Below are 12,852 nucleotides of genomic sequence, written 5' to 3' on the forward strand. Positions count from 1 at the left end.
ACATTGTTTTTGTCAATCATCTCGCTTCAAGGAACTTTGACAAATTACCGACTGTAAATGCTTAAGAACTATCTCACTCCGAATGCTTATTGTTTGCAGAAATAAAGGTACGGTCACACGTCGCTACTTTTGCAGCGCTGCAGTACAAAAAACTGCGCAACTCTCGCACTGCGACGTGTGAAAAACGGTGCAACCCGAAAAGTAGCGGCTGCCGAACCTGCTGCCCGCTACTTTTCCATGCTGCGCGCAGCTTAGAAGTAGCGACGTGTGAACAGGATTCTCAGGGTTGCAGCCGCAGCATTTTTGATATCGGTTTTGTTGAAACTTTTGCTGCGGTTGTGACCAGTGTTGCCACCCAAATGTGCCAATGATACTTCTATTGTTTGGATGTATTTTAATGTTAGATGTGATGAAAATAAAGTATGTGTAACAGTTATTAAATGCACAACACAGTCTGAGCATATTTGCTGACGATATAATTCGCTTTTTTAATTTTCTATAGCGTAGTTTCAAACAGGAGGGTTGCCAACATTGATTACGTAAATATGCTGTTGGTTATCATTTAAGTACCGGTATATAGGGATTTTTAAAAGTTTTATAATAAAAATAATGCTAATTTCTGAATACTAGTTAGGACAGAAAAGCAAATAATAGATAAGTAAATGCTCATTCACAATGAAAATTAAACATAACGTAAACATTAACATAAGCACATAAACATATGCCACAAACTTAAGTAGCCAAGGCCCATTCACAATGAAAATTAAACATAACGTAAACATAACACGTGTGTGGAAACAAACATACCGAATCAACAAAACTACAGAATCTATTACATAAAAATGGAGAATTGCACAATAACTGACGATGTAGCTATTCAATTTATGTTTCTAATAACTACAATGGCATCAGTATATGGCTTTCAATACTTGAAATCAAAGAAACGGAGATGTAAAATAATCAACTTTTCGTCATATGATTCCATGTTGCGCGCCTAGCTATCATCACGGCCAATAGATCAAAATATTGCCTGTAGGCAAAGCCCATGAGATGTTAAACAAAAAGTGAAAACACGCTTTCCGCTTGTGTACTGTTTCCAAATCGCATGAACATAAGTATGAAAGTTTGGAGTTTGCAAACTTTCATGTTAACGTCTTATGATTAAGATTAAGTTTATGCTTATGTAATTCATTGTGAATGCTTTCATTAAATAACATGGACACAAGGTTTTATGCTTACGTTATGTTTGTGTTTAATTTTCATTGTGAATGGGCCTTAAGCTTTCGCATGAATTTATTAATAATGCGAACATAACCACAAAATGTATATTGAGAAGTCAACACGGAGATGGAAACCTGCAGCATGACTGCGGCTGCAAAAGTAGCGCCTTGTGTGTGAACAGACTCGCAACCTTGAGTTGCAACTTTTGCTGCACTCTGGTTGCGCAGCACGAAAAGTAGCGTACAGCGTGCTACTTTTGGCTTACGTGTGAACACGACACGCAACTTTTGCAGCTGCAGTACAAAAGTTGCGCAGCAAAAGTAGCTACGTGTGACCGTACCTTAACCTAACTCTTTTTCACTGCCTTTTAGTGCAAGGAATCTAACGGTATATTGACATGCGGTAGCCTAATGTTGCTGAATAAACACGAACAGTTGAATTGTCAGTTTGAATAAGCTTGTTCAAGTGGTGGATTGTGTCGTCTTCTGTGTTAAAGTGCTTAGATTGTGTTTTTCGATCGCTCTGTTACGAACAGTTTCATTTTCAGTTTGTAGAGATTTGTTCAAGAAGTGGGTTGTGTCGTGTTCTATGCTAAAGTGATTGGATTGTGTTTTCGATCGTTCTATACACACCAGAGGCATGGCATCTTCTAATACACAACGAAAACGTATTGTGTTAACTATAGATACAAAATTAAAACTCTTAAGCCGTCTAGAAAAGGGAGAAAGTGCGTCTTCCCTGGCACGTGAATACAGCATAGGGAAATCCACTATCTCTGATATAAAACGAAATAAAGACAGCATTTTACAATTTGCGGCTAAGCTCAACTCAGAAGATGGTTCGAAGAAAAGAAAAACTATGAGGGATGCAAATGATTCAATTCTTGAACAGGCAGTTTACACGTGGTTTGTACAAAGGCGTGCGAAAAGAGATCCGATATCAGGTCCATTGTTATGCGAAAAGGCATTAGAACTAAATAAGAAACTAGGTGGCTCCTCTGATTTCAAAGCCAGTACAGGCTGGTTAAAAAATTTCAAATCGCGGCATGGAATAAGGGAGTTGCAGATTGAAGGCGAATGTTTATCCAGTGATGCCACATTTGTCAACCAAATGAAACAAAAATTTCAAGATATGGTGAAAAGTGAGAGGTATTCGAGAGATGATCTCTATAATCAAGCAATAAGGTACGTATTATATTGTGTCTTTGTTGTCATTAGTATGTATAGTACATATTTTGTATGTGTAGTACAGTATTTTAACAGTACATTATCATAAAGAATCTTTATACATATTTTATGTTCCGTTATCCGAACTATACCTGGTCCCAATTCGGATAACCGACGTCCCACTGTACTTTTGTTTTTTTTTTTTTTTTTGTCATACAATAGCCGATAATTCTGAAGATGATTTACTAGTTTTTCTTCGTTCATATTATTAAATCGTAATTTCTGTGTAGGTCTACGTACTATTTCAGAAATATCTTTCAATAAATTAAGCAGCCATAAATGGATATAGCTTTTTTTTTTTTTTTTTTTTTTTTTTACACGAAGGCTTCACGAGAACATACGATCATACCCGAAACGAAGAGATCCGTTCCGGGAGTGAGCTCTATTCGATTCTGTTCGATTCGACGCGCGGCTTTCTGGTTTCTTCCATTTAAATACATTGTGAAGAGAAATTCTGTTCGATTCGATTCCACTAAGTGAAAGCGAGTCTTAACGTGTGGCATAAATAGTTGAACTTCCGTACAACGAAAACCAATATAACGATAAACTCTGTTGCAACGATAAATTTTATCGACTCGGCGTATTTCCTACATTTTAAATATGTTTTATCCATCATTACAAAGATGGTTTAATTTTAGAGTAACCCTGACGGAACGATAAAACATTTTATTTCTTTTTTTTTATTTACTTTGTTTCATTTTGTATCGTCCTATTGAAGATGTTTTCCCAACAAATGATAATAATAATAATAATAATAATAATAATAATAATAATAATAATAATAATAATAATCATCAACCACATGGTTTAAGCCTTGTTTGGCTCGTTCAGGTCTCATGAAGCCATCTTTTCCTGGGTCTACCTATGTTTCGTTTATCAGTTGGTCTGTAGTCTAATATTAATTTAGGAATACGGTCATGAGTCATTCTTTCAACGTGTTGCTTCCATTTATTCCTATATTCTGCGAGTTTTTCAATTAAATTGAATATATTCAGTTCTAGTCTGATGTCTTCATTGCGTTTCTTGTCTAAGAGCGTATAACCTGTTGTACTCCTCAAAAATCTCATTTCTATAACCTCGATTCTTTTTTCTTCGGATTTAGTAAGAGTCCAGAATTCAGAGCAGTATAGCAACATAGGGACTGCCGTAACTTTATAAAATTTTAATTTTGTTTCTTTTCTAGTGTATTTTAAAGTTCGTTTTATTACCCCACAGAAATAATTAAATTTGTTTATTCTATTTGTAAAATCTTTTTTTTTCTTGCATATGAGATATTGCAGCCCAGATAATTAAAAGTATTAATTTGTTCTATCTGGTCTTCCATTCAACACGATTTTGGCTCTAATTGTTTCTAATCCTCTAAAGGCTAACACTTTTGTTTTGGTAGTCGATATAGTTAAGCTATTTTCTTTGCTAATTTTGATATAATAATAATAATAATAATAATAATAATAATAATAATAATAATAATAATAATAATAGGAAAAAGCGCACAATGTGCAAAAAGCATAGTTATGGCACTCGTCACTGCAGAACTGTATTAATGTGTCTCTTGCACAATGACGTATCAGTCGTATTCCATCTCACAAAGAGACAAATTTTTCTGTTATATTTTCGTGTACCCTCTTTCATACTTTTATCACAGTCTAATATATACATTCACGAAGCTTGAGTTGTGAGGGTCCTAGGAACAATAGACTGTGTCGGTACTATTTCGCATTGTCTGTAATGAGGCGATATTAGCGATCCTAGTGGCTAGCAACTATCTATGGATGCATATTTACTACATATTGACCTTCGTGACTGTATATACTAGACTGTGCTTTTATACCGATCTTGGCATTCTGTGTAAGGAGTGTTACAATAGAATTGTACCTGTTTCAAGGGCGCGTCACCCTTAACCCTGGTTTCTGCCACTGGCTCCTTTCACAGTCGAGTGTTAGTTGTTAATGATGGCTGGTGTAACACGAAAACAGATCAGTTTGGAGACTAAATTAGCTGTGTTTAGTGACTTAGACAGGGGATTGAAGCAGGCTGACGTGGCTAGAAAGTATGGGTTTGCACAGTCAACTCTCGCGACGTTCATAAAGAGACGCAAGGAAATAGAGGAGAGTGTCGCAAGTGGTAAAATTAATCCTGGACGTAAGCGATTAAAAACTGCGGCAACAGAAGACGTGGACATCGCTACCTTGAAATGGTTTAAAGAGATGAGGACGCTTAACATCCCCTTAACAGGCCCTAATGTGTGTAAAAAAGCGCTTAGTTTTGCCAGTGTACTTGGTGTTCCGAACTTCAAAGCAAGCAGCGGTTGGCTGCAACGTTTTAAAGACAGACATGGGATTACTTTCATTAAAGTCGTAGCTGGAGAAGAAAGAGAAAAGTCTACTAGGATAACCAAATTGTGAGTAAATGTTTCTTCATAGTATGTAATGTTGTTTTATACTTATTTCTATTCAGGGGCGTATTTAGGCCTAGGCAGACTGGGCCGGTATGGCATAGTTGCGCCCCGCGGTCAATTGGGAGACCTATACTTGTTTTTTTGAAAGATGGGACATGACAGTTTAGCGGCGGAACTTGGAAGTACAGTGCTATGTTGCCAATATGGACTACCACGCTGCCAGCTGATGGAAGGTATCAATTGACGTTACGATGGCTGACGTTAAAACATTCATTGACAATTGACGCAAAGGTAAGAAAACAACACAAAAATCGACAGAGAATCAAAGACGAAACGTACCAATGCTAACACTGTGTGCACAATAAATGTCGCCAGAGAGCTATTAAGCACTCACCATGTGGGAACGGTAAGTTTGGCAACTCAACCGTTGTTACCATAGCAACAGGCCTACCACGCTATGTGACATTCAGTTGTTTTTCCGATAGCAACGCTCCTATCATGTCCCATCTTTAAAAAAAACAAGTATAGGCATGACATAATTGCGCCCCGAAGAAATCAGGTAGCAGAATGGACATGGCATAGTTGCGCCCCGAAGAAATCAGGTAGCAGAATGGATATGGCATAGTTGCGCCCCGATAGGCATAGTACACACGATTGTCATAAAATAAATACGGTAAATTACTTAAAAATATTACAGTGATAACTGCATTGAAATCAGGTAGGCCTAGCATATGATCAATTTTTCTATTTAAAATAAAACTTTTTTATGGATCACACACAATAAATGAACTGCATTTTTTGTTTCTACATCGATATCTTAGCCCTACGGTACAGGTTTTCGAAAATTGAAACTTAGAACCATTGTGAATTATTAACTCTTTACCCTTTTCACTAAACTTAACATTCATTTTAAATTAACCTCACTATACGCCACAGACGGTGTGATAATCACTAATAAAATGTCAAGACAGCTAAGGCCCCATATTCCAACGGCTCACTTATTTGAATAATTATGTCAGTTAATAAAGAACTGCCAACTTCATGGTGTTCATTTTAACGGTAGACTATTGATAATCACTGCATAAACAGTAGAAAAACAGTTAATAAAGTACTGCCAACTCATGGTGTTCATCTTAACAGTAGACTATTGATAATCACTGCATAAACAGTAGAAAAACAGTAAATAAAGTACTGCCAACTCATGGTGTTCATCTTAACAGTAGACTATTGATAATCACTGCATAAACAGTATAAAACGGTTAATAAAGTACTGCCAACTCATGGTGTTCATCTTAACAGTAGACTATTGATAATCACTGCATAAACAGTAGAAAAACAGTAAATAAAGTACTGCCAACTTCATGGTGTTCATTTTAACAGTAGGCTATTGATAACCACTGCATAAACAGTAGAAAAACAGTTAATAAAGTACTGCCAACTTCATTGTGTTCATTTTAATAAATATTAAATCGAATAAGAAATCAATAAGGTTGGTTGATTACGAGACTCGAGTTTCCGTAGTGTCTTTTTCTCTACCTATTTCATCGGGGCGCAACTATGCCATGCCCCTTTCTCTACCTGATGGGAACGGGGCGCAACTGTGCCCACAAAACAGCAACCCTTTTTTATCTGCTGCATCTTATCTGACCGTGGGGCGCAACTATGCCCTGCCCGACTGGGCAGCTCCCTAGGGCGGCAGATTTGATGGGGCGGCTTTTAAGATATTGCTATTACTGTTAATTTTATACATTTTTTTTTTAAATTTTATTCATAACTATTTAAAAGAGTACATGAACTTCACTGTTGCCAACATATCGCCGTACAATCTCGCTAACTTTTCAACAAAAAGTAGCTAAATCTCTCCAAAGTTTGTTAAAATATTCCCAGAAATTTCGCTAAAAATTAATAATAAATATTACTAAATAAAAAAAGAAAAACATACATATGCGGAGAAAAATATCATTTCTTCATTGTCACCCACTTCTGCGGAGTCTGGTTGTATTGTTGACGGCTGTGATGTTGAGGTGGAAGGTGTGGAAATAGCTGATTATGAATACTCTGCACTTGATCCAATCATTGACACTACACTTTCTGGCAAATTGTAAGTGTGGAAATTTTCACCTAAGCGTTTTCAGACCACAATTTTTTTTTTTTTTGTAAAACCTAACACTTTTTAAACATATATTTAAATATATTAAAACCAGTAAAAAAAATCTAGTCTCATTTGCTTCACAAGAACTGTCTGCACAAAATTACAAAACTCAATTGCCTTGGGTCGTTTCGGAATGGACAATCTCCACGTTGCGGGGAAGAACCAAGATTACATTAGCTGGAGCTCGCGACTCGCCACGTGTCAATCAAAGTTGCCACCGTTTATGGGTGTTGGAGCTGTAGTATTGAGAGAGAGACTTAACCCGTGAGAATCATTGAACCAGCGTCTTTCACAAATATATGAGATCAGGGCTTTCACATATGAATCATTAGACGACTCTGTCATACACCCATGCCTCTTCTAAAACTAAGAAGTGCATGACTTCAGTTGAATGTTTTAACTTTAAAAATGACAGAAAAAAATTGAAGAATATAAAAATCAGCAGGAAAGTCGCTAATCGTATTTTAAAAAATTTGTCGCCGAGACTGATTCAAAATTCCCTAGATTTAACGACTTATCGCTAAATATGGCAACACTGATGAACTTAAACCCAGAATGAAATGATATGAATAACATTGCCAACAATCAGTTCAAATTTAATCAACGGTCTGCCAACGGGAAAAGGACAGTTTTTCAATAATAGCGCCACAATGCGATCATAGCACTTTTTTCAATGTTATGCCCTCTCACGTAATAACCAAAGCTCGGATCTTGGGGACTTGTGTGTCGTGTGCTTGAGTAAGGTTACAGGCATAACGTACACAAAGCTCACGCTGCAAGTGCTCAGGGACAGTCGTTTGTACTAAGAAAGTGGTCACATCGAATGGCAAGAAGACGAAAGAATAAACTGTGTCACGTCGAAGCCAATGACATTAAGAGAATTACAGGTAAACGGTCTGTTTGAGGAAATAGAAAATACGTGTTGTTCGAATGGGTGTTATGGAAGTTTGAAAATGCATTTCTTAAATTTTAGGTACAGAATTTCGTGGAGGAATTCTGAGGAGATACATTATTTTCTTCTAATGCAGAGTTTATATCTTGTAAGTTGTACCACACATAAACTAGAGCTGGAAACGGGCATTCATTGAAAGACATTGCAGTCCTTTAAATTGATGGAGAATTTGTCCATAGCCATGGATCAAGTCTTAGAGGGACCTTCCCTAGTAGTGATACACTAATTGAAAACTATTTGCGAGAAAAATTTAGGATATACTTATCTTTCTCAGATACGAGATCTGCTGAAAATCGAACAGGAAACAGTGACAGTGAAATATTCAGTATTTTATTTAGGCCCAAGACTTTATAATAAAATTTCAAACCATTTTCCAAATTTGAAATTTTTTAAAATTGAAACTTTTAAAAAAGAATTTTGTAAAATTATCCATGATATATAATAGTAACAAATGTACTTTTTTTACCTTTTATTTCTATCGACTATATTCATGTTTTTATCGAATATCACTGGCTTCTGTCGGATTGTCAATTTATATTAAATGTGTATTTTTCTCTCGTTTTCCCTTTCTTCTTTATTCTTGCTCTTGTGTTGTACTTATTGGTTTGAATTAAGTTAATTACTGTATTTAGTAAACTGTCCTTGTAAATTTTATGTTATATTATTCACTAAGACCACACCGTACACGAGCCTGACTCTTACGGTAGTGGCTAGAAACATTTTTATTTTATAAATGCAATTTGTACTCACTAGGTAGCTAGTTAAATTAATAAAATAAAAAAATTAAAGTTTGCTCCCGTCACTTCATGTGACGTGGAAATAAGTTTCCTTCGTTTCAAATCATGTTTAACTAACAGACGAAGAATTTATGGGTTCGAAAATCTTCGAATGCATGTAGTCATACACTGTAATGAAATGTACAGAGCAGAACTGTAAATTTGATGTATTTTGCATGTTTATTTATATATATGCTATAAAATTAGATGTTTCAACCTATCATAATATTATCATTATGTTGTTCCAGCCAGGAACCACTTTTTTAGCAGACCTGACTGTACCTCCGTGCTAGAAGCGGGAGTTTGTTGACATTGAATTCCGGTCGCTTAGCCACGTTCAAAGACACAAGTCCCCAACTTCCGAGCTTTGGTAATAACATTAAAGAACTTACTTGTATTATATTACGATACGTTAGGAAGGCAAATCTCGTTGCTCGCTATCATAAGTTTTGTGATGAGAGACGTCGCTATCTGTCATAAGAGTGGCCAGTATTAAGACTCAATAATGCCCATTCAGAATTGAATTCAAAGAAAATACCGCCAGCCATTGTAGCAGTATCGTTATTAAAAGCGTTAGTAGGCTATCTTACCGTTCCATTGTCGAAGTCGGAATCATTTTGTTCCCTCATTGCGTTCTTTATTGACTAGACGTTCTGTTATTTGCAGATATATTGTGCAAGTGATCTTTTCGTCGAAACTGTTGGCAACACTGTGAGAGGAATTCGTTTGTGCGGACCCCGATACCGCGGACCGTGACACTGGCGTCAGACTGGTTTGACGAGAGTCGGCGAGTCATGCGCAGTTCAGTTTAGCAACGGCTTCCGTCTGGACTCTGCGATATTGACTATACGAGCGCGTGAAATTTTTACGTGTTGTGGATTGTCGTTTTTTTTAACTCGAAATATGACATGAGATGCAACAAATTTGAGAATCAGGGTATTATAGTAGTGTGTTGTGTTTAATAGATCAGTGTATAATAAATTGGATCGGGATTCAGTTTTTAATATACAGTATACGTACTTTGTTGTTACTGCTATACAAAATGGTTGTGGAGTAGGTTTTCTCCGAGTATATTATGTATCCCCCAGCATTCTCATTTTACCTTTGTTTCTTTATCTCGTATCACATCTGATTAGTGTGCTCTGTGCTGTTTGAAAGAGACGTTAAAAACGAAACATACCGGCCAAGTAACGTGCGAGTTAAAAATAAAGAAGCCATTGTGAGTGAGCAGTTTATGTATAAAAATATGTCTGTGTCGCAGAAGAGGAAACGAACGTCTCTCAGCATTAGTGATAAGTTGAAGATCATACAGCACTTGGAAGCAGGGGTGCCCGTGTCCAAGATCTGCATGCAGTTCAACGTCGCGAAGCAGACAGTGTCCGATATAAAAAAATGCAAAGACAAGGTGAAGCAGTTCGCAGAGGCACTGGCCTCCACACCCAGTATGGCTCATCGTAAGAACATGAAGCTGCCGAAGGACAAGGACTTGGAGGACGCTGTGTACAGATGGTATGTTCAGCAGAGAGGAGTTGGCGCCGAAGTTCGCGGTGTAGAACTCCAGGTAGCTGCAGAGGGATTCGCGAGACAGATGGGTGTTAGAGACTTCACTGCCAGTAGCGGCTGGTTGTGGCGATTTCGTAGGCGCCATAATGTGTCAAATATAGATGTGGGGTAAGCTTTAGTATTGCTGTGACTCATGAGTAGGGAACGGATTTCTATGTGCAAAAAAGAGAGATTTAGGACTTTCAGGAGTTTATATAAAATTAATAATTCTAATTTCAGTAAATATTCCATTTTAGGTGGAATTTACGAGGGCCGTCCAGAAAGTAAGTTTCCCTGGGATCATTTACAGAAAAAAAAAACGCAATTTCATGGAAAAATTTATTGGAACATACAGCAATTATTGTTTGGCTACTTTTCAACATATTCCTCACCGGCATTGAGACATTTGTCATACCGCGGGATCAACTTTTGTATCCCTGTGTCGTATGTACAAAGAACTGGTGCTGGCAATGAGTACTACTGAACTGACGTCTCAAATTCGATCAGTAAAGGCTCATTCACAATGAAAATTAAACATAGCGTAAGCGTTAACTTAAGAATATAAACGTTACGGTAAAATCAAGATCATTCACGATGGGAACATAAACATAACAGCAAACATATTTGGTAACCATGGAAACATAACAACGACGTCATTTCCTCATATTCTGTCGTATACTTCAGCGCTCCACGATTGTATTCTGTTTTCAAATCACGTAAGCATAAGCATGAAAGTTTGGAGTTTGCAAACTTTTATGTTAACGTCTTACGGTAATGTTTATGTCAATGCTTATGTGAATCATTGTGAATGATCCGATTTGGTAGCCTGGGCGCAAACATCTGTGTTTATGTTACGGTTATGTTCAATTTTCATTGTGAATGGGCCTTATCATTCACAATGAAAATTAAACATAACGTAAGCGTTAACTTAAGAATATAAACGCTACGGTAAAATCAAGAAGTCATACCATCATTCACGATGGGAACATAAACATAACCGCAAACATACTTGGTAACCATGGAAACATAACAACAACGCCATTTCCTCATATCCTATCGTATACTTTAGCGCTCCACGATTGTGTTTTGTTTGCAAATCACGTAAGCATAAGCATGAAAGTTTGGAGTTTGCAAACTTTCATGTTAACGTCTTACGGTAATGTTTATGGCAATGCTTATGTGAATGATCCCATTTGGTAGCCTGGGCGCAAACTTCTGTAGCCCAAGAGAGACTAATTGGTAATTATTCAGTTTCATTTCGCATAGGGAGTGCATGGACGCAAAAACTAATATTTGTAAGCTCTCGCCTAACCTGAACAATCTAAAGGCCCATTCACAATGAAAATTAAACATAACCGTAAAAACACAGAAGTTTGCGCCCAGGTTACCAAATAATGGGGTCATTCACAATGATTCATATCATTGCAAACTCCAAACTTTCAATCTTATGCTTACGTGATTTGCAAACAGTACACAATCGTGGAGCGCTGAAGTATACGACAGAATATGAGGAAATGACGTTATGTTTCCTTGGTTACCAAGTATCTTTGCGGTTATGTTTATGTTCCCATCATGAATGTTCTTGATTTTACCGTAACGTTTACATTGTAAAGTTAACGGTTACGTTATGTTTAATTTTCATTGTGAATGAGCCTCTTATGCTAGGATGGACTTTTCCAAACGAACTTCAGTTCTAGGAAATTAGGTAAAATCTTCTTCCCTCCCCTTCTAAGACCAAAATGGAACTAACATGCCAGACCAGTATTTGTGTGTAAGAGAATTGTTTTCTGTTTTAAATAACATGCTTGTAGACTTTTTTTTTTTTTTTTTGCATTTGTAGTATACTCAAAATACTAAAACGGCGCTTTTCAAGCATAAGCATAGTTTTTAGATTTTTATAGGAGTTTAATATGGTCCCTTGAGGCATTTTAGGTCCTGTAGAAATTTAATAGGGGGATAATAGTGTACATGAAATGTAGAGATATCTGAATAACATACGTGTAGGCCGTAACAAACAAAATAGATACGGAACTAGAAATCCGTGCCCTACTCATAAGTTGTAATAACCTTGGTATACCTTTTCTTTTGTTGTTAATCCTATGTTAAGTTATTCTGCTATTACTACAATAGCACACTTCCATATAGAATTTCAAAAGAAATAGGGTCTGTTTTTAGCCTCATTAACGACCTTTGTTGTCTGCGGTCGTCTTTGAGCATTACATGGGGTCACCTAGAGTTCCCAACCGTCCAGGATTCCTCGGAATTGACCAGGAATTGTATGCTGTGTTCCCGGAGGAATTTTTTACTTTACCGAGACGGCAAAAATCTCGAAATTGAATAATTTCCTATTAGTAATACTTTTTGAGCATGAGTGATATGGAGAGAAATAATTGTTGAGCCAAGTACATCTCCTCTTTTGTAATAGCTTTACAATAGGCCTATATTTCGATTGTCGGACATTTGGTACAATTCATGTCGTCCAATAGCAGTAATGGTCTACCGACATTTGGTACAATCCATATGAAGACATTATTACAAAAATAACTCTTGTCAAAATTGCTATTTTTCAGGAAAACGATAAAAAA

The 12,852-nt window shown here is 36.7% G+C and overlaps 2 protein-coding genes across 13 annotated transcripts in view; one reads left to right on the forward strand and one right to left on the reverse strand.

Annotated features, from left to right (window-relative positions):
* LOC138713173 (methyl farnesoate epoxidase-like) overlaps nt 1–12,852 on the reverse strand; it is a 143,550-nt gene that overhangs the window by 98,226 nt on the left and 32,472 nt on the right. The gene's annotated exons all lie outside the window — the stretch shown is intronic.
* LOC138713170 (uncharacterized) overlaps nt 1–12,852 on the forward strand; it is a 126,494-nt gene that overhangs the window by 32,958 nt on the left and 80,684 nt on the right. For 2 of the 12 annotated variants that reach the window (XM_069845029.1, XM_069845036.1), the window contains exon 1: nt 10,375–10,396. The exons of 6 other annotated variants lie outside the window; for them this stretch is intronic. In XM_069845029.1, the coding sequence (XP_069701130.1) occupies nt 10,390–10,396 (7 nt within the window). In that variant the 5' untranslated portion in view covers nt 10,375–10,389. Of the gene's footprint in view, nt 1–1,821; nt 2,406–4,384; nt 4,849–9,554; nt 10,235–10,265; nt 10,397–12,852 lie in introns of those variants that run through there. 4 more of the 12 variants (XM_069845017.1, XM_069845024.1, XM_069845032.1 and 1 more) reach the window with 4 other exon arrangements.

This window comes from Periplaneta americana, chromosome 14 (genome assembly GCF_040183065.1).
Source record: "Periplaneta americana isolate PAMFEO1 chromosome 14, P.americana_PAMFEO1_priV1, whole genome shotgun sequence".
Taxonomy (NCBI): Eukaryota; Metazoa; Arthropoda; class Insecta; order Blattodea; family Blattidae; genus Periplaneta; species Periplaneta americana.